At 42.8% G+C, this 21,318-nt stretch overlaps 2 protein-coding genes across 22 annotated transcripts; one reads left to right on the top strand and one right to left on the bottom strand.

Moving 5' to 3' along the window:
- The first annotated feature begins 1,477 nt into the window (after positions 1 to 1,477).
- On the top strand, positions 1,478 to 5,964 carry zgc:66427 (uncharacterized protein LOC406256 homolog). The gene is made up of 5 exons (XM_041054638.1): positions 1,478 to 2,272; positions 3,625 to 3,720; positions 3,812 to 3,917; positions 5,459 to 5,560; positions 5,928 to 5,964. Exons 1-4 carry the CDS (start codon positions 1,747 to 1,749, stop codon positions 5,514 to 5,516), a joined length of 786 nt encoding a protein of 261 aa, XP_040910572.1. The 5' UTR covers positions 1,478 to 1,746; the 3' UTR covers positions 5,517 to 5,560; positions 5,928 to 5,964.
- A 3,088-nt stretch (positions 5,965 to 9,052) lies between these two features.
- On the bottom strand, positions 9,053 to 21,288 carry LOC121192728 (NACHT, LRR and PYD domains-containing protein 12-like). Of its 21 annotated transcripts, none has more exons than XM_041054564.1 (21): positions 21,190 to 21,288; positions 20,201 to 20,336; positions 19,745 to 19,980; positions 17,590 to 19,447; positions 17,234 to 17,407; positions 16,975 to 17,148; positions 16,121 to 16,294; positions 15,314 to 15,487; positions 14,781 to 14,954; positions 14,013 to 14,186; positions 13,656 to 13,832; positions 13,130 to 13,303; positions 12,901 to 12,941; positions 12,458 to 12,523; positions 12,278 to 12,357; positions 12,018 to 12,073; positions 11,600 to 11,814; positions 10,667 to 10,944; positions 10,324 to 10,437; positions 10,066 to 10,207; positions 9,053 to 9,663 (listed from the first exon to the last, which is right to left on the bottom strand). In XM_041054564.1, exons 2-21 carry the CDS (start codon positions 20,323 to 20,325, stop codon positions 9,263 to 9,265), a joined length of 5,007 nt encoding a protein of 1,668 aa, XP_040910498.1. In that variant the 5' UTR covers positions 20,326 to 20,336; positions 21,190 to 21,288; the 3' UTR covers positions 9,053 to 9,262. The 21 variants fall into 21 exon arrangements, with proteins under 21 accessions (XP_040910498.1, XP_040910502.1, XP_040910500.1 ...); XM_041054568.1 differs by having other exon boundaries at positions 15,314 to 15,451; positions 16,259 to 16,294; positions 17,590 to 19,450; XM_041054566.1 differs by having other exon boundaries at positions 9,053 to 9,606; positions 17,590 to 19,450.
- Between the last annotated feature and the right edge of the window lie 30 nt (positions 21,289 to 21,318).

Consider the following 21,318-nt stretch of genomic DNA (forward strand, 5'->3'; position numbering starts at 1 on the left):
AGCAGAGAAGTATCTCAGATGTCTAGTCCTAAATCAGACGGACTGCAACAGCAGGAGACCACTTTCTGCTGAGGCTATCAACATAATGAATCCATGGACCCAGCCTTCCTTGGGTCAACAGTCCAGGCTGGTGGTGGTGGTGTTCTGGTGTGGAGCAAGATTTATACCAGTCAATCTTGGTTTGAATGCCACTGCCTGAGTTTTGTTGCTGACCATGTGCATCATTTTATGACCACAGCTCAGTGGCGGTTTTTGGCACGGGCGAACCGGATAGAGTTATCAGAGATAGAATAGCTCTGTATAGTGGCGGTCTGAACAGACTTTTTCCAAGGCTGCGGAAATAGTTTGTAAAAGAAGAAACCGACTGAGTCCAAAAACTGTAGGAAAACTGTTATTTCTTAATAAAAACTCATAAACAGTTACACAAGCACACCCACTGCCCTGTTCTTCAAGCACACCCTCTTTACCCACGTACACATAAACCTCTTTACCAACGAAGCCCAAAACATACCATGATATAATCTGTATTTGCACCAGTACCATGTGAAAATGACATCAGTCTGTATTTGTAGAGCACATCTCATGGATGGACCAGCACCATTTCATGCTTCACAACACAAAATATAAGTGAAGATTATGTAGGGTTACAATCAGCCATGCAAAATAACAAACATGGCCTTCTATTATTATTATTATTATTATTATTATTATTATTATTATTATTATTATTATTATTATTCCACTTGACATCACATTATCAGCTGGTGCAGTCAAACAGAAAAATACTATTTATCTAGCTCCATGACAATCAGACTCCCTCAATGTAGAACAGCCACTGCCACAGCTGACCATCTTCTCATGGCTTCTTCCAGCACAATAATCTCTATGTCACAAAGGAAAAGTTGTCGCGATCATGACAATGAGTTCAGTGTCCTTCAGTGGCCTTCTCAGTCACCAGATCTGAATCCAGCAGAACACCTTTAGGGTGTGGTAGAACGGGAGACTTGCAGCTTGAACGTGCAGCTGACAAATCTGCAGAAATAATGCGATGCAATCATGTCAACATAGAGCGGAATCTCAATATTTCCAACATCTTGTGAACGCAATGCCACAAAGAACTGAGGTTTTTTTGAGAGCAAAGGGAGGAAGTACTCAGCATTACTATTAGACATAAGACAGTTTGTCATTATATAAACGAAAGTGACATGAAAACAAGGTAAAAATTAAAAAGTAGCGTCCTCTGTCAATATATAATAAATAAAAGGCACCGTGGTATTGCACAATACCGCCTTGGATTAAAAAGTTGTGTCACCAGTAAAATATTATTTTGATATTTATTTATAAACCACGGCTGAAAGGAGACAGATTTATTTTTTATTTTCCCGAAGTTTAAAGTTGAAACATGAACTTCTCGGTGACGTGGAGACGTTACCGTAACTGTTAGTGTACGACTCAAAGGAGGAAACGAAAATGCTGTATTTCCGCTGCCGCAGCGACAACGGGCACGTCAAAAAAAAGAAAATGTGGACAGTAAGGACAAACTGAGGCCGGACAAGGACCGTCGTACTACATACGTCGTCTTCGCACGCCTCTGTTGCCGGGCAGTTATTATTTTTTAAGGTTCCCGACCGAATATTTGACAGTTTAACGCTCTTTTCGAGGTTAACTCGCTGCCTTGTTCTGTGGTGGTTCGCTTTGAGGAAGCAGCAGCTCGGCTAGCCAGCTGAATTAGCTAGCCTGCTAGAGATGGGGACGAGAGCCAGTCGCCTACAGGAAGACCCGGTTCCCTCTGCTTTCGGAAAAGATGGCACAAAGCGGGATTCCTACCGGCGGCCCCGCCTTACCAGGCCCACTAGTCTCATGGTCGACTTCTCTGGGAGCTTCGAGGACACGGAGGCTAACCGGAGCCGATCGGAGGAGGGCAGCGACTCGGACCTGGGGCAGCATGGGGCGAGCGCCGACGGTAGCCCCGCTGACCACCACAGCATCCCCCCTAGCATTAGTCAAGCGTCACCTGGGGACGACAACAACAGCGAGGGGAAACCCGAAGAAGACGGTAATATAAGCCCGGGGGCTGCCGCTGACGCTGAACATCAGCCCGGGGAAGAGACAGGCCGCACACCCCACCGCACTTTTTCCGAGCGGCTGCCCGGGAATCGACACTCTTCCGCCCGCAGCGTTGGCGCAAGATCTGCCCGGGTCCGGGGCTCACACCAGCGGCCGGTGTCAGAGGCTTGGATCGGCCTTTACCGTGTTAACAACCGCCATGGCAGTAAGTTAACTCATTAACACAGGGCACCAGTATTTCCTATGCACGACACTTTAATTGTTTGTTCCCCAGAAAGACCACTTGCCGTAATACTTGGCTGATCTCCATCAATAGTTAGCGGTTTGTGGTCTACTCGGGTATAAATGTCAAGACACCTCATTTACAGGAACTGTACATTTTCAGCAGAAGTTAGCTGGAGTTCATGGATGTGTTAGAGCTCGGCAACACCAGCAATATGAAATTAACCATTGCATGAGTATACAAATTTTACGTAATTTGGAGTCAGGCTGTTAATGCTTTCATAAAACAGATTACAGATATACAGATATTTATCAGAAGGCCGGGGTGAATGACTTGAGGTCAGAGAAGATAATAGTGACGCGGATGTGATGTTCAAGTATTCATGTCAGTGTTAGTCATTACAGTAAGAGAGAGCTGCTCTGGCCTTGAAAGCCAGAACAGCTTTCAAGGCCAAGAAAAGATATCTAAACAACTGCAAACACAAAGACATATGGTGTCATATGAATTCTTTGTCAAAACATTTCCCAGTGCAACCTTCAGTCTATCCAGTCTGAAATTAAAATGGATTATTTGAGGAATTTACATTCCTGAACAGATGATCTCTTTTCCCGTGCTTGCGTGCTGACTAAAATCATCAGAGACCCTATTGTATGCAGCAGAGCTATGGCGTAAAACTGGAAGTGGTGACATACACGCTCTTTCAAGTCTCAAAGCCTGTTGACAGTGGTTGTCAGCGGTAAATCCTGCAGCATGCAAGTCGAAAGCATTAAGCAACCAACCACCTTTTTGTTGAAGTGCATTAAAATGGGAACATTGGTTTGGAGAGGAAGTGAAAGCACGTACTGGGTCCACATTAGATAATCAAACACACAGAGATGCAACATTTTGAGCCAAAACACGGCAGTGTGGTGGGTTTCCCAGGCCAGCCCTCTAGCAAGTGTAGAGAAGTGGGTCACAACTTCACATGCTCGCTCTGCTGGCAGCAGCTCATACATGGAGGAGAATGTAGGGCAGCAAGGCATTGTTGCTGCCAGCCTGTCTGTCCTATCCGAGGTTGGCTCAGGCCAGAATCACTGTTTTACATGGTGCATACAGCCAAATAAAACTTCAAGCTATTCTGGGTCAGTTACGCTCAAGGTAACATCATTCACACTATTTCCACAATGCGAGTACAGCCTTTACGCGGACTGATTGGTTTGCCAAGTCAGCCTGTGTAACCTAGATGTCCAAACACAGCACTTGTGTTCTCTGTGTTGTGTGCATCGTCCATCATTTGTACCTTGCTGTGACACAACACATTGACCTCAGCTCTGTTGTGTCCCTGCTTTGCGCAGATATCCGCTGTCCTTTCTGCTCGAAGCCTTTCCCCGGGGGTCGGATCGAGGATCACCTGTTGAGCTGCCTCACGTCTCCTCCGCTACCTTACAACAGTAAGTGTTGTATCACAGAAATGCACCAATGGCTGCGTGTTTAAAACGCTTGGAAACGCTTTAAGTTGCTTTGTGCTGTTTGTGTTTACAGCGGATGTTCTTAGTAAAGACAGTGGAGAGTGCTCCATCTGTTTGGAGGATCTGTTACAGGGAGAGACCATCGCCAGGCTGGCTTGCCTCTGCGTCTACCATAAGAGGTAACATGGCTCAGTTGATGGATTTGCATTATTGAAAAATGTGAAAAGAAGAGGTTAAAAACTGAAAATGATTCCAGGTGAGATTAAAAACAAGCTCTCTGCACATGGTGGGAAAAATGTCTTTGGTTATTTCCAGATCTGAAACAGTGTGGTAACGGGACTAAAGTTTCAGAAAATAAGGAAGCAAAAGTTGTTTTGTTCTAGTGCACATATCAGAAAAGAGACTTGTCCTTTTCTATGATACATAGTTCTCAGAAGTTTACTTGACAGCCACAACTGAGATACTGTCAACAAAAATCTTTACTTTGAACATGAGACAAAACAGATGTGTGAAGTCTACGAGGGAAACTCTGTTCACTTTTACCTGTAAAAAGCCGACAGTTTTCCTGTTTCTGTCCTCGTGACAATTTATTTTACAACTAAATGAGGTGAATATTTGCCAATAGGGCTTTCACAACTGTGAAAACAGCTGCATCATCGTTACAATTTAAATGGCTGGAGCCACAATGTGTTTTGAAAGTTCAGCGAGGAAAAAGAAATGACCGTGCAGTTGTTAAAGGACCACGAGTGTTTAAGTGTGTTTCAGCCCATTTACTACAGATCACGTGTGAGTGATTCTCATTTTCAAAGCATGTTGTAATGTTCAACGCTTTTGGTTGTTTCCAACTTCCAAGGAGCTAGTGATTTCCCATAATTGTGGTGCAGTATCAGAACAGACCTGCCGAGTCCTGAAATTTTCCACAGTTAGGTAATCAGTCACAGTGAAGATCCTGACTTTAATTTTTTTTTTCCCCCAAAGTTACGTCACTGTTTTGTGTTCAAGTAGTTGTGAGTGCAGACTGATTGATTTCCACACTTCATTTCCATACAAAGGTAACATCATCCTGACAAGAGTAAAAACACACATCATGTTTAACTGTGATGGATAAACAGCAGAGAGAAAGTCAAAACTTGGGGTTCAAATTAAGTTGCCACATGTTTCAGATAAAGCAACCACACATGTCAACATGTCTGTCTTTTGTTTTGGCCACAGAGGTGGAGGCTGCCTTTTTTATACCGTGGTCTGTAGGTGTGTCCGTCTGACTGTGTAATTGACATTCTGATCCGCCCAGCAGAGCACCAAAGATTTGGAAAAAGCTTGGAATTGCAGAGACAAGACAATGACCGATTTGAAAATAATTACACTCTACATCTTCACACACGTCGGCCAGTGCAAAGAGAGAGGAACAGCAGCAGAATCATCACAGTTTAGAAGCTGCAGCTAGTTTGTTAACGTTTGGCATTTTGATTTAAAATTAAATTAATCAAAATATTTCAAAAACATCTTACCCCTCGTTCTGTTGCATTTAACAAGCCAGTGAGCCGTTAAACCTACTCGCAACCCGCGTCACTGATTGCTTTTAGTCTCATTTCACATTGTCAGTAAGTGGATTAAGCCACAATCAAAAACCGACCACAGAGGTTTTGGCATCTCAACATGAGTTAATCAAAATGTAACGTCTTGGTGTCTCCACCATTATCTCTGCTCTTTCTGCCCGTAGCTGCATTGATTCCTGGTCCAAGGTGAAACCCTGCTGCCCTGAACATCCCTTTGATTGACTCACAGGTCACATGTTTTGTGCACAGTGACCAACCCGACTCAGGTATGTATGCGTCAGACTTACTGAATGACCAGGACATGCACAACAGTGCTATTGTAGAGATAACACAGTGGCACATGAGCCGCGTTTGTGAAAAAGGTCTATTACATAAACCAGAATCTACCAAATTGTCATTGGAGTAGATCGTGGCCAATAGTCCCCCATATTTTTGGGAAAGTAGGATGCAAATCACCTGTCTATACTACTTTATGTAACTGTAATTAAAATCTAACAAAATGAAATGCTGAAGTTTTTGTGGCATTACAGTAGAACAAACATGTCACTGAACACTGCAACTTACGTAAATATATTTATTACAATAAGCAGCCCTTTGTCTAATGGTCACTTTTGTCTTTTTCCACCTTTACAGGAGACTACACTGAATCCTAATAAAACCCCAATAAAGATGTGTTATTGAACAAATAAAAGCCCCCTGTCGCTCTCAGATGAAAACCTATATTTGAGTGGAAAACAGACGATGCTAAGAGGAAGCTACAGTTAGCGACGCCCAACGCTCTCCATTTGGATCAGTCCACCTGAACTTGGTCTAGACCATTTCAAGCCAAACTCCCAACAAAAACAAAACGAAAAACAGCAACTCGATCTAATCTGTGGTCAGGACACTTGTTGGAACAGAAGTGGAGGGGTTCCCTTTCTATTGCACAGACTTGGCTTGAGTCTGCGGAACATTTAAAAAAAAAAAAAAAAGCATCAGATAGATATTATCACCCCAGAATGATGGACATCGCACCAGAAAGATCTTGAATTTGGGGAGGAACGCGAAAAAAGTAGTCTTAACTGTGACTCTGGATCCTCTCCTGTGTATTTTTCTCCCTCCGAACGGGATCTTTCATTTTATCAAGTATTTTGCAAAAAGAGTATTGTTCCGTGTCATACATCGGACGAATGTTTTCTTTCCTCGGCTCACCCCAAATGAACCAACCTCACACTGAAAGCGTGACCTGTTACCACATAAACATTGCTTTATTTTGAACTAGCTGGAGGTTGAGGGCTTGTTTTTGGTGAATGGGGGCTGCCGTTACTAGGTGTTTTCTGTCTTCTGTTACCTGTAAACATTTCAGGGGAAGTCTGGGGGCTAATTGTTTTTCTCAGTAGGTCAGTTTCTTGTAGGTGGTTAGTTAGCGCTGAGTTTAATGTGCTGCTACTTGGTGAGTGTTTTGGAAGGTTGTAGGTATTTCATAGGGCCATAGTAGCGCTGGTGTTGGCACCAATTTGAGCACTTTTGTCCCTCAAGTGATTTTTTTTTTTTTACACCCCACATAAGGCCTGGGATATAAAGTTGTGTGTTGCCTGATTGTGTACATATGTGTGTGTTGAGACGATGACCAGGGACAGGAAATGTCCTGAGCATGAGTGCATATTCGAGACAGGATGTGAGTGTGTGTGTGTGTGTTTACTGTAAATTGCCCAGATGTCTGCTTGGTCAAGCGGGTTAAACTTTGAATTTTTAATGCAAGTTTTTAACGGTCACGCCGGCAAACATCCTGTTGTATGTGGCATTGGTACGAAACATGGCGATTCACGCGGTCCAGTTCTACTTTAAATCCGGTTTTTGTCTCCCTCCGCCTTCCTCATTCTCAAATACTCTCTCGGGTGTAGTCCGGATTTTTGGACCATATCCCAAGCGACAGTTTCGCCATCTGGTTATATTAATGCCAGATCGGGGAGGGATAAGAGGGATGGAAGGATTGAGGGATGTATTTTTGGGGCATGTTTACGCCATGTGGCATCTGCCTCTCTCCCCAACACTGGAGGCTATGGACAGCTGATGGTTAATTATTACATAACCAGCTCCCCCCTTTTTTGGATTTTAGATATTATATCATCACATTATGATCATGATTATTACTAAATGTGTTAAGTGGCTTTCCTTTGCCTTGTTCTGTGTGTGTTGATTGCCTTTGCCTGTTGAAGGGTTTCTTGTGTAAGCAAGTATTTGTAGTGTTTTTAGGGATGCACTGAGGTGGAGGCCCAACAGTAAGGCTGCTCAGCAGATGCTGCCTGATGCAGGTTGTGGACAGGCCAGGGGAAACAGGGGAAACTTGGAAAGAACAAAAACATGAACTGATTGCTGTTGTTGCCTGCTGAAAAGGCAAGCCTGTACCCTGTGTTACAGTGTCTTTCCTACAGTGGTATGGATCAGTGGCTGAGAGGTCGGCTCGGCGAGCAGGTTTCCTACTGGCTAGTTTGTTCACCCCTCCCTCTGCTTTATTTTGTTTGTTTGTTTTTTCCCCTCCTCCCTGATCTCTTGTGTTCTGCAGTCTGAGGTGCTACAACTTGTCCCACCTAGACCCACTAGAGGGCAGCCCTGTGCATGTTTCTCTCCTTTTTTTTAATTTTATTTTTTTTTTATTGGAGACTAGAAAAATAATGCCAAAAGTCTGTCTGTGCATCGGGGGGACATTGTGTGAGAGAGTGCGGAGGACGAGGTGCATTGATCATTAGATGTTACATTTGTTGTGGTGATAAGTTATGATGTTATATACTTTGGCTGGGAGGGGTGGGGGTGTTTGTGTGTGTGTTATTTTATTTTATTTTTTTTTAGGGGGAGGGAGGGGGGTTTGGTGGTGGTTTGGTTGTCAATTTGAAAAAAAAAAAAAAAAAAAAAGACAATCTAAAACCCCACATTACTCTCATTTTCTTTCTTACCCCCTCTAAGCTGTGTGGTGCAATACCTCAATTTTTACCAATGCTAACTAAACGCTGTGTGTGTAAACTAGCTCCGCTTCAACCAAGGATGGTATTTTGTATAAATGTCCCTGAATCCTTGGTTTTGAATCCCAGGGCACTGATCCCCTGGCTGCCCTGTGCTTTGAGACCGATGTATTAGATGAGAATGTTTTTAAAAGGGTCACCACAGCAGTATCTGCATCCCCAATATATGGACAATCTGCCTTTACTCTGGTATAAAAACAAATTGAATTTTATTTATTAAATTGTAAATATGTAATGCAATTCAAGAAATGGCTTGGTCTCTGTCTGTTCAATATACTGTTTCTAAGCTCCAATCTTTTGTATGTCTCAGAAATTGTTTTTATATGTATTTTTTACAATAAATATGTGTGAGAGATGTTTTGTGAACGTCTGTTTTGTCTTTAAGTGTCAGTGACGTGTTTGTGGTTGTTTGTGCTGATCAGTCGCAGCTAAAGCAGGACACACTGTCCTGAAGAGTTTTATTTTAATGAGAGCATTTAAACTGCACTTAGCATTACTGAACAATGGCACAAATGTTATTTAACCACTTTTAAAAGTAAACATTTTTTCTTCTCTGTAACTTTATTAATCCTTAAGTCTTAAAGTGTAAAGATATAGTTACAATTTCACAAATGTGAGCTTTAATTCTGAGAGCTCCAGCTAATTATACTTTTATTATCACTTAATCTCCCAGTTTTTTTTTTTCTTGAGTTGTCTTTCTTTCTTGAGTTTTCAGTTTGTGTTTGCCTGAAAATAGACAAACAGCTACAATATGAACGATTTGAGACAAAAAAAAAAGTAATTTATTGGCTTTAAAGCTTCAATAGCAAACATAATCAATAATTGTACAGCCACATTTGTGTCAATACACAAATCTTCACTAAGTCAAAGCGGGATAGATTAAGGTTGAAGTTTTTTAACCAATCATTTATAAACAACAGAGCAAAAGTTGAAAGGTAGAGCTTCACCCTGATCCACACTGTCAATGCTTCACATTAGGCCCAGCTCTATTGAAAGACACGAGTCCTCCACATAGAGAGCTGCGATCAGAGCTAAACTGGCTTGCGATCCTTTTCTTCGCACCATGTCGATCAACATTCGAGCTTTGTCTGCTCTGCTCAGTGCTCCAGCTGCCTCCATCTCCTCATCCGTTATCACCCCGCGCTCCAGCAGCGTATCCAGCAGCTTTCGTAGAACAGGTTCAGACACTCTGTTGATAAACTGTGTCCGAACAGACATCAGCTTCTTTTCTGCTGGGACACTGGGAGTCCCTTCTGGAATACTCACAGTCCACGCTGGGACATTCAGAGTGCCTGCTGGGACACTTGTATTCCCTGCTGGGACACTTGGATTCCCTGCTGGGACACTTGGATTCCCTGCTGGAGCAGGACCTGGAAGATGAACAAGAAAATGAACTAAGTAAGAAAAAAAAAAAAACTTACATGTCTCATTTTGTAAAATTTATTGTTTTAGCCAGAAATATGTTCAGTACAACACTGCTGTTTAAACAGTGTGTTTTGTGTAGACGTGCAAGTGATGAACTTGTCGAGAGAAAAATGTCCCCTGTGATTATTATACTACTGTATCATTAAATTATCACTCACACTAAAGTCACTAGTAATTATAGGTGTCAAATAAATGTAATGCAGTAAAGAGCACAACCTTTCCCTCCCTGAAATGTAGTGAAGTAGCATAAAAAAACACTCAAGTACAGTTTGTAGACAGTACTTGAATAAAGTACATTCCACCACAGAGTACTATAAACATGTGCTGCAGGTGTATGAAGACTTTACCAGTCAGGTCAACTTCACACTCCCAGACATCTGTGCTTGTTTGGTTTCGGACAGTGACAGTCGCCTCTGCTGTGTTTGAAGGCAGGCGGATCTCAAATGTCGGGTGGTAATTTGGTCCAAAATCCAGGTCAAAATCTTCTTTCTGAAAACCAGAAGCATCAGTATCAGTATCTCGACAGTATCCGAAGAAAAGTTAACCGACGTCACTTTAATGAACCGTGTCTGCATGTTACAAAACCTCTCATTCGAAATACTCACCTTAGGCTGTATTTTAAAGGCCTTCGGACAGTGAACAGTGTAACTCTGATCTTTGATGAGTTTGCATTTGGCAGGCGCCTGGATGTATGTAGAATTTCGCTGTTTTGCGCTAACCTTAGGAGATAATTTAATCACAGGGTTCATACTCAGAGACAGACTGATAAATCAGCAGACCAGTTTATATCATTACAGATTTTCTCTTTCGTATGTACACCGACACCGCTCACCAGCTCACACACAAACCAATGCAATGACTTACTGAAAGTCCTTGTAATATAATGTTTATCCAGATATTGATGAGTTTGGACTGAAAGTGAAGCTGTAACAATTAAGAAGCAGTTACCTCTTCCAGAGGGACGTTGCTCGGCAGGAGAAACACATTGAGGTTCTGCCTCTGTGTTTTTGGGTTCGGTGGTCGGAGGAACAGCAAAACCTGGCTGCTAATTGGTTTCATGTTGTTCCACATCCTCCCTAAAAACTCCACAGCCCAAACTAGGCCAAAGGAAGAGAGATGAGGGACTTGGACAATCACATGAGTGTCTGTGACCTCCAGTGGTTCGAGAATGCTCATTCCATCATCAGTTACGTGGGCGACAGACAGCAGGCCTTCACAGAGCAGAGCTGTGAAAATAAAGAGGAATTCAACATCTATTTATTACAATGGTAGAACCATTTAATCTGGGACACTACAGTCCAGACACTGAAGAATCAAACAGCTGCCCACGTCACACTGCTTTCGGTCAATTGAAGAGGAAGGGAAAAATGTACACACTAAATTTAGAGAAATAAAAAAAGAATTAAATACAACGGTTTCTAATGTTATATTCTGGATCCTCAGATGATGAATCCTGATGACTTTAGAGTCTCTCTGATCTTTCCTCTAACGCCATGAGGTTAAAAAAAATCTCCATTGTTAGAGTTTTTACTTAAATATGCTTATTGCTTTGCTCAGATGCTACAGAATTGCTTTCTATACACGGTGCCACAGTACAAATGTACACAACTCCTGTCCAAAACACCCTGAAGCTTCCAGTGCCTCTTCTCTACTGCCACAATCAGGCAAAAAAAGTTCCACTTGTATGCAGGATATTGTGCAACACTCACATTTCCTTATTTAACTAACAAAACGCCTGCGCTCCACGGGGCTGTGCGTCATGAGAGCCACAGGATGTCCACATTAACCAAGTGTGACCCAGTGACATCTGATGAATGTCATCATGCCTGAAGCCTTAATGGGCACCGTGTGGACGATCGGACAGATGAAGAATTTGCTTACCGTCCTTTGTTTCACAGTGTGGGAGGTGGAGCTGACAGACAGCGTTCTCAGGACACTGGATATCAAACAGCGGCCCTGCAGCCATCTTGCCAGCTGACTGGAGGAGTCTCTCATCCCATTGGACAGTCCTGTAGAGCAGCTCTGCCTCCTGAACCGTAACAAACACCAGTCCGGTCAAAGTACACCGGAACCCACCTGGACCAGGACACCTGAACCTGTGGGTCACAGAAGGCTGAATGACCAGAACCAACCAGTTTAACCCTGAAACGAAAATGTTTTAACCTGGGCTACAAAAAAAAACAGCACACAGTAAGTGTCATCTGTGAGACCACCAAAGCTGCAGAGAGCACATCAGGATATTGCTGTCGTGGAATAAGGAGGCTTAAAGCGCTGCTAAGCAATTTCATCATGTCATTACCTGTATGAGACCCGTGCAGATTCAGTTTGCAGTTCAGGCGTGAAGCTCGATGGAGGCTGGGATTCAGAAAGGAACAACGTCAGTTTTACCTTCGACACAATGCAAAAATCCAAACACAAAGAGGCAGTTCATGCATTTCCCCTTTCTCCACCAAAGGACTGAAGAAGGACCAAAGAAGGACCCAGGTACAGGTGATTGTCGAATTCTTTGAGGATTTGTTTTCTGTTGCCGGTGGTGTGCTACGGTGGTTTCTGTCTCACCTTCATCAACTTTGTGTCGTCCTCAGACACATCCAGCTTTGTGTTCGCTGTGTTTGGGTCCAGTTTATCATCAGAGCCTCCTAATGGAAGGAGAAGACACAGAGCAGACGTCAGAAATCAGCATTTAGTCTTAATGCCTTCATCAGATCAGAGTCAGAATGCAGCCACACTTTTACCTACCTTTACTTAACGACGATGGATCCTCTGAGCACAAATCTTCTTTTTCAGCAGCATGCAGCACGCTCACTGAGAACATTTAGAAAGCACGAAAATTGTTTAAGTAAAACTCATGTATTGTTTTTTGGTTTAAAAACAATTTTATAGAAAACATAAAAATATCAACTTCATTCTGACCACATTCACAGTCTTGTATTGCGTGACTTGTTTATCTGAACGCAGCCACTGATCCTCCAGCTATGCTCCCTGCCTCTAAAAAGCCATCAAATGTTTAGATTTAAAGGATCCAGGACCCTCAAAGCAAACACAGCATGTGGGTCTTCAGGAAATGAGCGCAGATGTTTTCCAGGGCTCGAACCAAAGTGTAATTTAAACATATTTTGGTGATGAAATGACCACACACTCACGACAGGTTGATGAACAGAAGACTCTGCTTCAATACTCACAGGTTTTGTCTCGGAAAGCTTTAATCTCCTTGTTGCTGACCCTGTAACAACAAGCACAAACACAGCAGCTACAACGAGTGGAAAAGATTCAGATTTTGTTTGAGTTCGCTTTATTCAACTTAACATTGATAATCTCAGATCAGTCTCACCCAGGTGAATTTTAACTGATCCTGTGCCAGTAAGCCTGACTGATGGGTGAGGCAAAGGATTACTCCAACCCTCTACTGACCTCAGAGACTGCAGTCTATAGTCTGGACTCTTCACAAGATCAGACAGCTCCTTCACATCCGAGTCCTGCAGGCTGTTTCCCCACATATCAATTTGTCTCAGATGGGAGGGGTTGGACTTCAGAGCCAAGGCCAGAGAAGCACAGCTGATCCCTGACAAACTGCACCAAATGAGTCTGGAAAAAAAACCCCCAAAAAGTATAAAAACACATAGATAAAAATCATCTATAATCAGATATGTCAGAATCAATGAGTTATTCTCTGTAGTAAAGTGGCTTTGTCCTTTGTTTGGCTCTGGTCTCTATCCTGCTGATGACACCAGGAAATTAAACATAAACTAAACAAACACTAGTTTACGAATGAATGTAAAGGAATACTTTGGAAAATGATCAGCAGAAATATCCAACAAATACAATTTAATACTAGTACTCTTGCTACTGCTATTACTAATAATAATCATGGCATTTTTTGTTAATACCTTTTCAAAACACCTAAGGACAAGATGTAACAGACAGTCAGTGACCTGACCTCAGAATCTCCAGTCTACAGGCTGGACTCTGCAAAAAACCACACAGCAGCTGCACTCCTGAATCCTGCAGTTCCCAGTTTCCACTCAGATCCAGTTCCCTCAGGTGGGAGGGGTTGGATTTCAGAGCTGATGCCAGAGAAGCACAGCTGACTTCTGACAAACCACAGGAATTCAATCTGAACAAAGCATAAAACATGCAAATGAAAATCATTTCTAATCCAATCAGATATGTAATTAATGTAATTAATTAATTCAACATAAACTGATTCAAGCTCAAGAAATCCAAAACTAAACACATATTAAACTGAACAAAAAAATTTAATTTTTAATCCCACATTACAGATGGATATAAGGACCTCAGAGACTCCAGTCTGCAGTCTGGACTCTCCAGAAAACTGCACAGCAGCTTCACTCCTGAATCCTGCAGGATGTTGTCTTTCAGCTCCAGTTCTCTCAGATAGGAGGGGTTGGACTTCAGAGCTGAGGCCAGAGAAGCACAGCTGACCCCTGACAAATTGCAGCACCTCAATCTGAATAAAAAAATAAGACATGTAGATAAAAATCATCTATAATCCAATCAGATATGTCCTAATCAATGAGCTTTTCTCTAAAATTAGTAGTGACTTGAATCATTTTTTATTAACTTTACTGGTAAAATCTGGTCCTTAAAACCTTTCCTCCTATGAAAAACAATATCACACATTAGTCCTGAAAATATAATAACAATTTCACTAACAATATACTGAAATTAAATGAAAAAAATGTCTTTTTCTCTTCAGCAAGTGAATTTCAGTTTCTTTGCACAAATATTCCTCCTGGGGATCTTTTGTATATTGTTGTGATAAACATTTATTTACTTTTACCATCGAACACTGGATTTTTTCTACAGTTTATTTAGAAAACAGTCTGCTGAGTGTGAGAAATGTGAACAAGTGAACAAACATTTTTTACAACAACTCATTAAAATTATCTGAAACTGAGGGAATAATTTGTTGTATTAACATGTAACAACAAAAGTTTTAACTTTAATTAATTCAAAATACATGGATTCACCTTATGAGCAGGTTCAGTTGTGGATTAAAGATATAAGATCTAAAACAGTACCAGGCAGCCAGTGAACTGACCTCAGAAAGTCAAGCCTGCAGTCTGGATTCTCCAGAAAACCACACAGCAGCTTCACTCCTGAATCCTGCAGCTTGTTTCCACTCAGCTCCAGTTCCCTCAGGTGGGAGGGGTTGGACCTCAGAGCTGAGGCCAGAGAAGCACAGCTGACCTCTGACAAACTGCAGGAACTCACTCTGAATAAAGAATAAAACATGGAGATAAAAATCATCTGTAATGCAGTCAGATATGTCCTAATCAATGGGCTTTCACTAAATTTAGTAGTGACTTTGTCCTCCTGTTGTGGATCATAATAATGTCAGCCTTCGACAGACATCATCCAAACGTCACAACATTCACAGACATTCATATCAATGCAGATTAACAACATGCTGCTGACTTAGGTCAAGCAAGAAAGAAAACTTGAAATATGTAATAACAAAAATTTCAAATGTAATGAATTAATTTAAAATATATGGATTCGAATTATGTGTGAAGATAAATTAGGTTCAGTTGTGGATGACAGATATAAATCCATAACCGTCAGGGAACAGACCTCAGAAACTCCAGTATACAGTCTGGACTCTCCAGAAAACCACACAGCAGCTCCACTCCTGAATCCTCCAGCTCGTTTCCCCACAGATCCAGTTCCCTCAGGTGGGAGGGGTTGGACTTCAGAGCTGAGGCCAGAGAAACACAGCTGACCCCTGACAAACTGCAGCCGCCCAGCCTGAATAAAGAATAAAACAAAGAAATTTAAAAAAATATATAAATATTCAATCAGATGTCCAAATCAGTGAGTTATTCTCTTAATTTAGTAGATTGCTGTGGATCATTGTGTCAGCAAAATCCATCATGGTGGAGTTTATTGTCCAAGAGGCTTTAGAGGCTGTAGAAGACACTGCAATGTATATCTGTACCAAATTTCACAGCAAATCAAGTGATGGCATGAGACCGCACATATTGATAAATAGGCCAATCAATATGACACTATGGATCTTGGTTAATACTTAACCCAGAGCATGTGCACCTAAACTGGTGAAATTCGGTCCACCAGGATTTGAGGTGGTGCAGAGTGCTGCCCCCTATAGGTCAGGCTCAAAATGCTCAAACACAGACTGAAAATATCTACCAAGATTTCTGATGAACAGACAAATTGTTAATAAGCTATGGCCAATTTCTGCTAAGCTCTGCCATTGGTGACATTTTTTTATTCATGTTTTTGGACCAATCCTTCCCATTTATAACAGAATTTAAATTCTCAGTCCCAAAAGGCCATACACCAAATTTGGTGCTGATACAATCAAAATCCAAAGAGCATATGTCACTTTAACTGAGAATCAGTGATAGTCAGTGAACTGACCTCAGAGTCTCCAGTATGCAGTGTGGATTCTCCAGAAAGCCACATAGAAACTTCAGTCCTGAATCCTGCAGCTTGTTTCCACTGAGCTTCAGTTCTCTCAGATGGGAGGGGTTGGACTGCAGAGCCGAGGCCAGAGAAGCACAGCTGACCTCTGACAAACTGCAGGAACTCAATCTGAATAAAGAGCAACACATGTAACTTCAGACAGTGATTTCAGCTCCACCAGTGGCTCCGTCCGAATATGTCAGGCTGGATTTTTGGGAACTATATGTATATATGAAATATATATATCGACCCTTCATTAGTCATTCTGATACTGGTTCATGTCAGCTGATTTCCAGTTTGGCAAAAGCCTATACAGCTACAAACATCCACACTTGGAAATCTAAAAGTGTTGGAACCATCAGATACCGAATTTTTGTTATTGTCTGATAACTTAAAACTTAGTATATTAGTATACACTCACTGGCCACCTTGCAAGCCCCAGGTTGGACTCCCTTTTGCCTTCAGAATTACCTTAATCTGATGATCTGATGTTTGGTTTGAACTTCAGCAGGCAGTCTTGACCACGTCTGACCAAGCCTAAATGCACTGAGTTGCTGCCATGTGACTGGCTGATTAGATATTTGCATTAACAAGCAGTTGAACAGGTGTACCTAATAAAGTGGCTGTAAGTGGACACATTTAGTATTTTTCAATTTCCTCAGAACTGTTATGTTAACTAAACTCCTGAGGAAGAAAATCAACTGGACCATTAAGATACTCTGTGGATATGTACAGTATTGGAAGTTTAGTCCCACCACAAGCTCTGCATTATATTAATCTCAGCACAGAAGCAAAAAATTGTGTCTGACCTCAGAGTCTCCAGTCTACAGACTGGGTTCTGCAGAAAATCACATAGCAGCTCCATTCCTGAATCCAGAACCTTGTTTCCATTCTGCTCCAGCTCTCTCAGATGGGAAGGGTTGGACTTCAGAGCTAAGGCCAGAGAAGCACAGCTGATCTCTGTCAACCTGCAGTCATTCATTCTGTATAAAGAACAAAACACGGAGCTTTAGAGGACATAGTTCCTCCTTTAATGTATATATTTAAAAAAAAAAAAAAAAAACTGACCTCAGAATCTCCAGTCTACAGTTTGGACTTTCCAGTCCAGCAGCCAGCAGCTTCACTCCTTGTTCCTGCAGCTTGTTTACACTCAAGTCCAGCTCCCTCAGATGGGAGGGGTTGGACTTCAGAGCTGAGGCCACAACTTCACAATGAGTCTCTGAAAGCTCACATGAAGTAAATCTGTGATTAAAGAAAATTTAAAATGTTAGAATAAAAAAAGGAAAAAACACAAAAACAAATCTGACTAACATCTGCTCTTCACAGGCGAGGTTCAGCTACATTCTCTATGCTCACTGTGACTTCAATAATCTTTGGAAATTTATATAATATTTTAATAATAATAATAATGCTCATGGCCTTACAGAGCCCTTCTGCAGTTCCTCACAGCTGGGATCAGTCTAAGTCGTCCCTGCACTGATGTGTTGTACTTGTGCAGGTCCAACTCATCCAGAACCTCCTCTGACATCTGCAGCATGTAGGCCAGAGCTGAGCAGTGGATCACAGAGAGTTCCGTCTCTGATCTGTTCTCCGACTTCAGGAACTCTTGGATTTCCTGATATACTGAGAGGTCGTTCATCTCCATCAGACAGTGGAAGATGTTGATGCTTCTGTCGGGAGAGATTTGGTGCATGTTCATCTCCTTCAGATTGTTGATGGCTCTCTGGATGATTTCTGGACTGTTCTCCCTCTGACCCAGCAGGCCTCCTAAGAGTCTCTGGTTGGACTCCAGGGTTAGACCATGTAGGAAGCGAACAAACAGGTCCAGGTCGCCACTGTTACTGTCAAGGGACTTCTCCATGACTCTCCTCAGGAAGACATCCAGAGATGGGTCACAGCTATCACTGTTCCCTAAAATCTTAGAAATCTTCTTGAGAAAAGACTTTGGGTTTGAGTCCCTGTGTTTGTAGTTTTTTCCCAGAAAAGCCTTCAGTACCTTTGTGTTACTGTTGATGTAACAGTGGAACATGTAGACTGCAGCCAGAAACTCCTGAATGCTCAGATGAACAAAGCAGTAGACTGTTTTCTGGAAGATCACACTCTCTCTTTTGAAGATCTCTGTACAAACTCCTGAGTACACTGTAGCCTCTGTGACGTCAAGACCACACTGCTCCAGGTCTTCTTGGTAGAACATGATGTTTCCTTTCTCTAGATGTTCAAACGCGAGCCTCCCCAGCTTTAGAAGAACTTCCCTGTTAGCCTCTATCAGCTCCTGTGGACTGGTTTCATGTCCCTCATCATACTTTTGCTTCTTTCTCTTTGTTTGAACCAGCAGGAAGTGTGAATACAGGTCAGTCAGGGTCCTGGGCAGCTCTCCTCTCTGCTCTGTGGTCAACATGTGCTCCAGAACTGTAGCAGTGATCCAGCAGAAGACTGGGATTTGGCACATGATGTGGAGGCTCCTGGACGTCTTGATGTGTGAGATGATTCTGCTGGACAGTTCTTCATCACTGAATCTCCTCCTGAAGTACTCCTCCCTCTGGGCATCTGTGAAGCCTCGTACTTCTGTTACCCTGTCGACACACGTAGGAGGGATCTGACTGGCTGCTGCAGGTCGAGAAGTTATCCACACGAGAGCCGAGGAAAGCAGATTCCCTTGGATGAGGTTTGTCAGCAGCACGCTGACTGACGACTTCTGTGTAACATCAGACACAACCTTCGTGTTGTTGAAATCCAGTGAAAGTCTGCTTTCGTCCAGGCCGTCAAAGATGAACAAAACTTTCCAGACAGCGAGTTTCTGTGCTGTGACCTTCTGTAATGTTGGATGGAAAACATGGAGCAGCATGAGAAGACTGTACTGCTCATCTTTGATCAAGTTCAGCTCCCTGAACGAAAGCAGAACCACCAGACTGACATCTTGGTTTTCAAAGCCCTCTGCCCAGTCCAAAATAAACTTTTGCACAGAGAAGGTTTTTCCAACGCCAGCGACGCCATTCGTCAGGACGACTCTGATGTGTCTCTGTTGGTCAGGTAAGGATTTAAAGATGTCGTGACACTTGATTGGAGTATCACGGAGGTTCTCCAGCTTGGAAGCTGTCTCAAGCTGCCTCACCTCATGTTGGGTATTCACCTCTTCACTCTGTCCCTCTGTGATGTAGACCTCAGTGTAGATCCTGTTGAGGAGGGTCCCGCTTCCTGTTTCATCAGTTCCTTCAGTCACATATTTACATCTCTTCCTCAGACTGATCTTAAGTTCATCTAAAACCTCCTGCAGACCACCATCTGCTGAAAGAGAAGAACAACACTGGGTTTATGCAAGTTAGCTAATCCTGGCATGCAACTGTTAGACCACAAAAATACATTTTAAAGATGCAACTCGCTGCTGCACAACAGGTAAAAAAAAAGGTTTGTGTACGGAAAGCTATCGGACCATATCATAGCACAATGTATGGGGTGTTGCTAAAGTCACTGATGGGGATACAGGCAACCCAGTAAAAGATGTGGCTAGATTCACTGGGAGGTGAGTGTGTGTAAGGCAAAGCAGCCCGTTGACATCAGCAGAGAGATGGACGTTCTTACTTTGTACAGTGCTGGTCTGACTGGCTGTCTGCAGTCCAGGTGTTGTTCTGGATCTCTGTCCACACTGGGAGCAAGAGGGATCTCCTGATGAACCGGACTCGCTTCTGCATGAGATGACGCACTGTCTGCAGAACCAGTGTCCACAGCTGGCAGAGACTGGATCCTTCAGGATGTCCTGACACAAAGCACACCAGGACAGCTGCTCCTCCACAGAGACAATACTCGTCTTCCCCTCTCTGCGGACATTAACACAAGTCACTCATTTACTGTTTGCTAAATCCCTCACCAGAACAGCAACTAATCATAGCTCATAGGATAGTCAAAGGGGCTCAGCCTTTGAGTTTCAGCTGAAAGCTAAAACAACCAGATTACAAGCTTCAGATTCAGTAAATAGACAGAATAAAATGCCATCGAAGCCCAACCCCACTCATATCTACAGTAGATGCATTGTCTTACTTTGTGTCTGAGGGTCCAGGTTCATTACTGAGGCCCGGAGAGTCTTCTTTGTACTGGTCATTCTTCATAGACAAAAGACTGGACAGGGGACACAATATGTCCTCCACTCCCTCCAAATCACTCATCTTTAGTCAGTCTGAGAAGTGGGGCACACAGACAGCAGACAACAACACTCTCTGACTTAAGAAGACACAAAACACTTTGCTTCACTTTGTGGTCATTTGTATAAACTAATGATGATAACTACAATTCATGGCAAAGTATAAAGAGATTTAAGAAGCACCATCAGCCTTAACCCTGGATACAAGGCAGGATGGATCCATGCTTTTTGTTGTAACGACAGGTTATCTGAGTTACCGTTGCCTTCCTATCAGCTCGAAGCAATCTGGTCTTTGTCCTCTGACATCAATTAAATATTTCCGGGCCGAGAACTGCCGCTCACCGGACATCTTCTCTGTAAACCCTAGAAATGGTTCTGCGGGAAAATCCCAGTAGATCAGCAGTTCCTGAAATACTGTGGCCAGTCCGTCTGCCACCAACAGCCATGCCCCGTTCATGATGCTGGGTTTGAACTGCAGCGGGTCGTCTTCATCACGTCTACCTGCCTAAATGCACCGAGTTGCTGCCGTGTGATTGGCCGATTATGGTATTTGCGTTAACGTGCGGTTTAACAGGTGTACCTAATAAAGTGGCCGGTGAGTGTTTTTGCGCTGCGCGTGATTATTTGAAATTTAGATCGTGATGAAAACGCATCAAATCAGACTCCGATCATCTAATTTGATTTTTAACTGTCGGTGCTGCTTAGTTGTAAATAGAATAATAAACTGACATTTGATTTTCAAATCAATCAGTCACACTAACGGAAGCCCAGTGTTTCCTGGATCTCTGATCCGCCAGTCCTCACGTCCCTTTTCGGACTGTCCCTCTGTCCACACGCTCACAACTCGTTTGACATAAAGTTTGACGGACATGACACGGAAACAACTCACCAGCTTCTTCTGCCCAGAGAGACCTTCACATATCGATGGACACCTACTGCTCCGTGGATTCATTAGGTCTGGTGCGGTGCCGAGCTCCACCTGTACCCCCGCCCCCGGCGGAAGAAACTCCCAGACACG

Source organism: Toxotes jaculatrix, chromosome 14 (assembly GCF_017976425.1).
Source record: "Toxotes jaculatrix isolate fToxJac2 chromosome 14, fToxJac2.pri, whole genome shotgun sequence".
NCBI classification, from domain to species: domain Eukaryota; kingdom Metazoa; phylum Chordata; class Actinopteri; family Toxotidae; genus Toxotes; species Toxotes jaculatrix.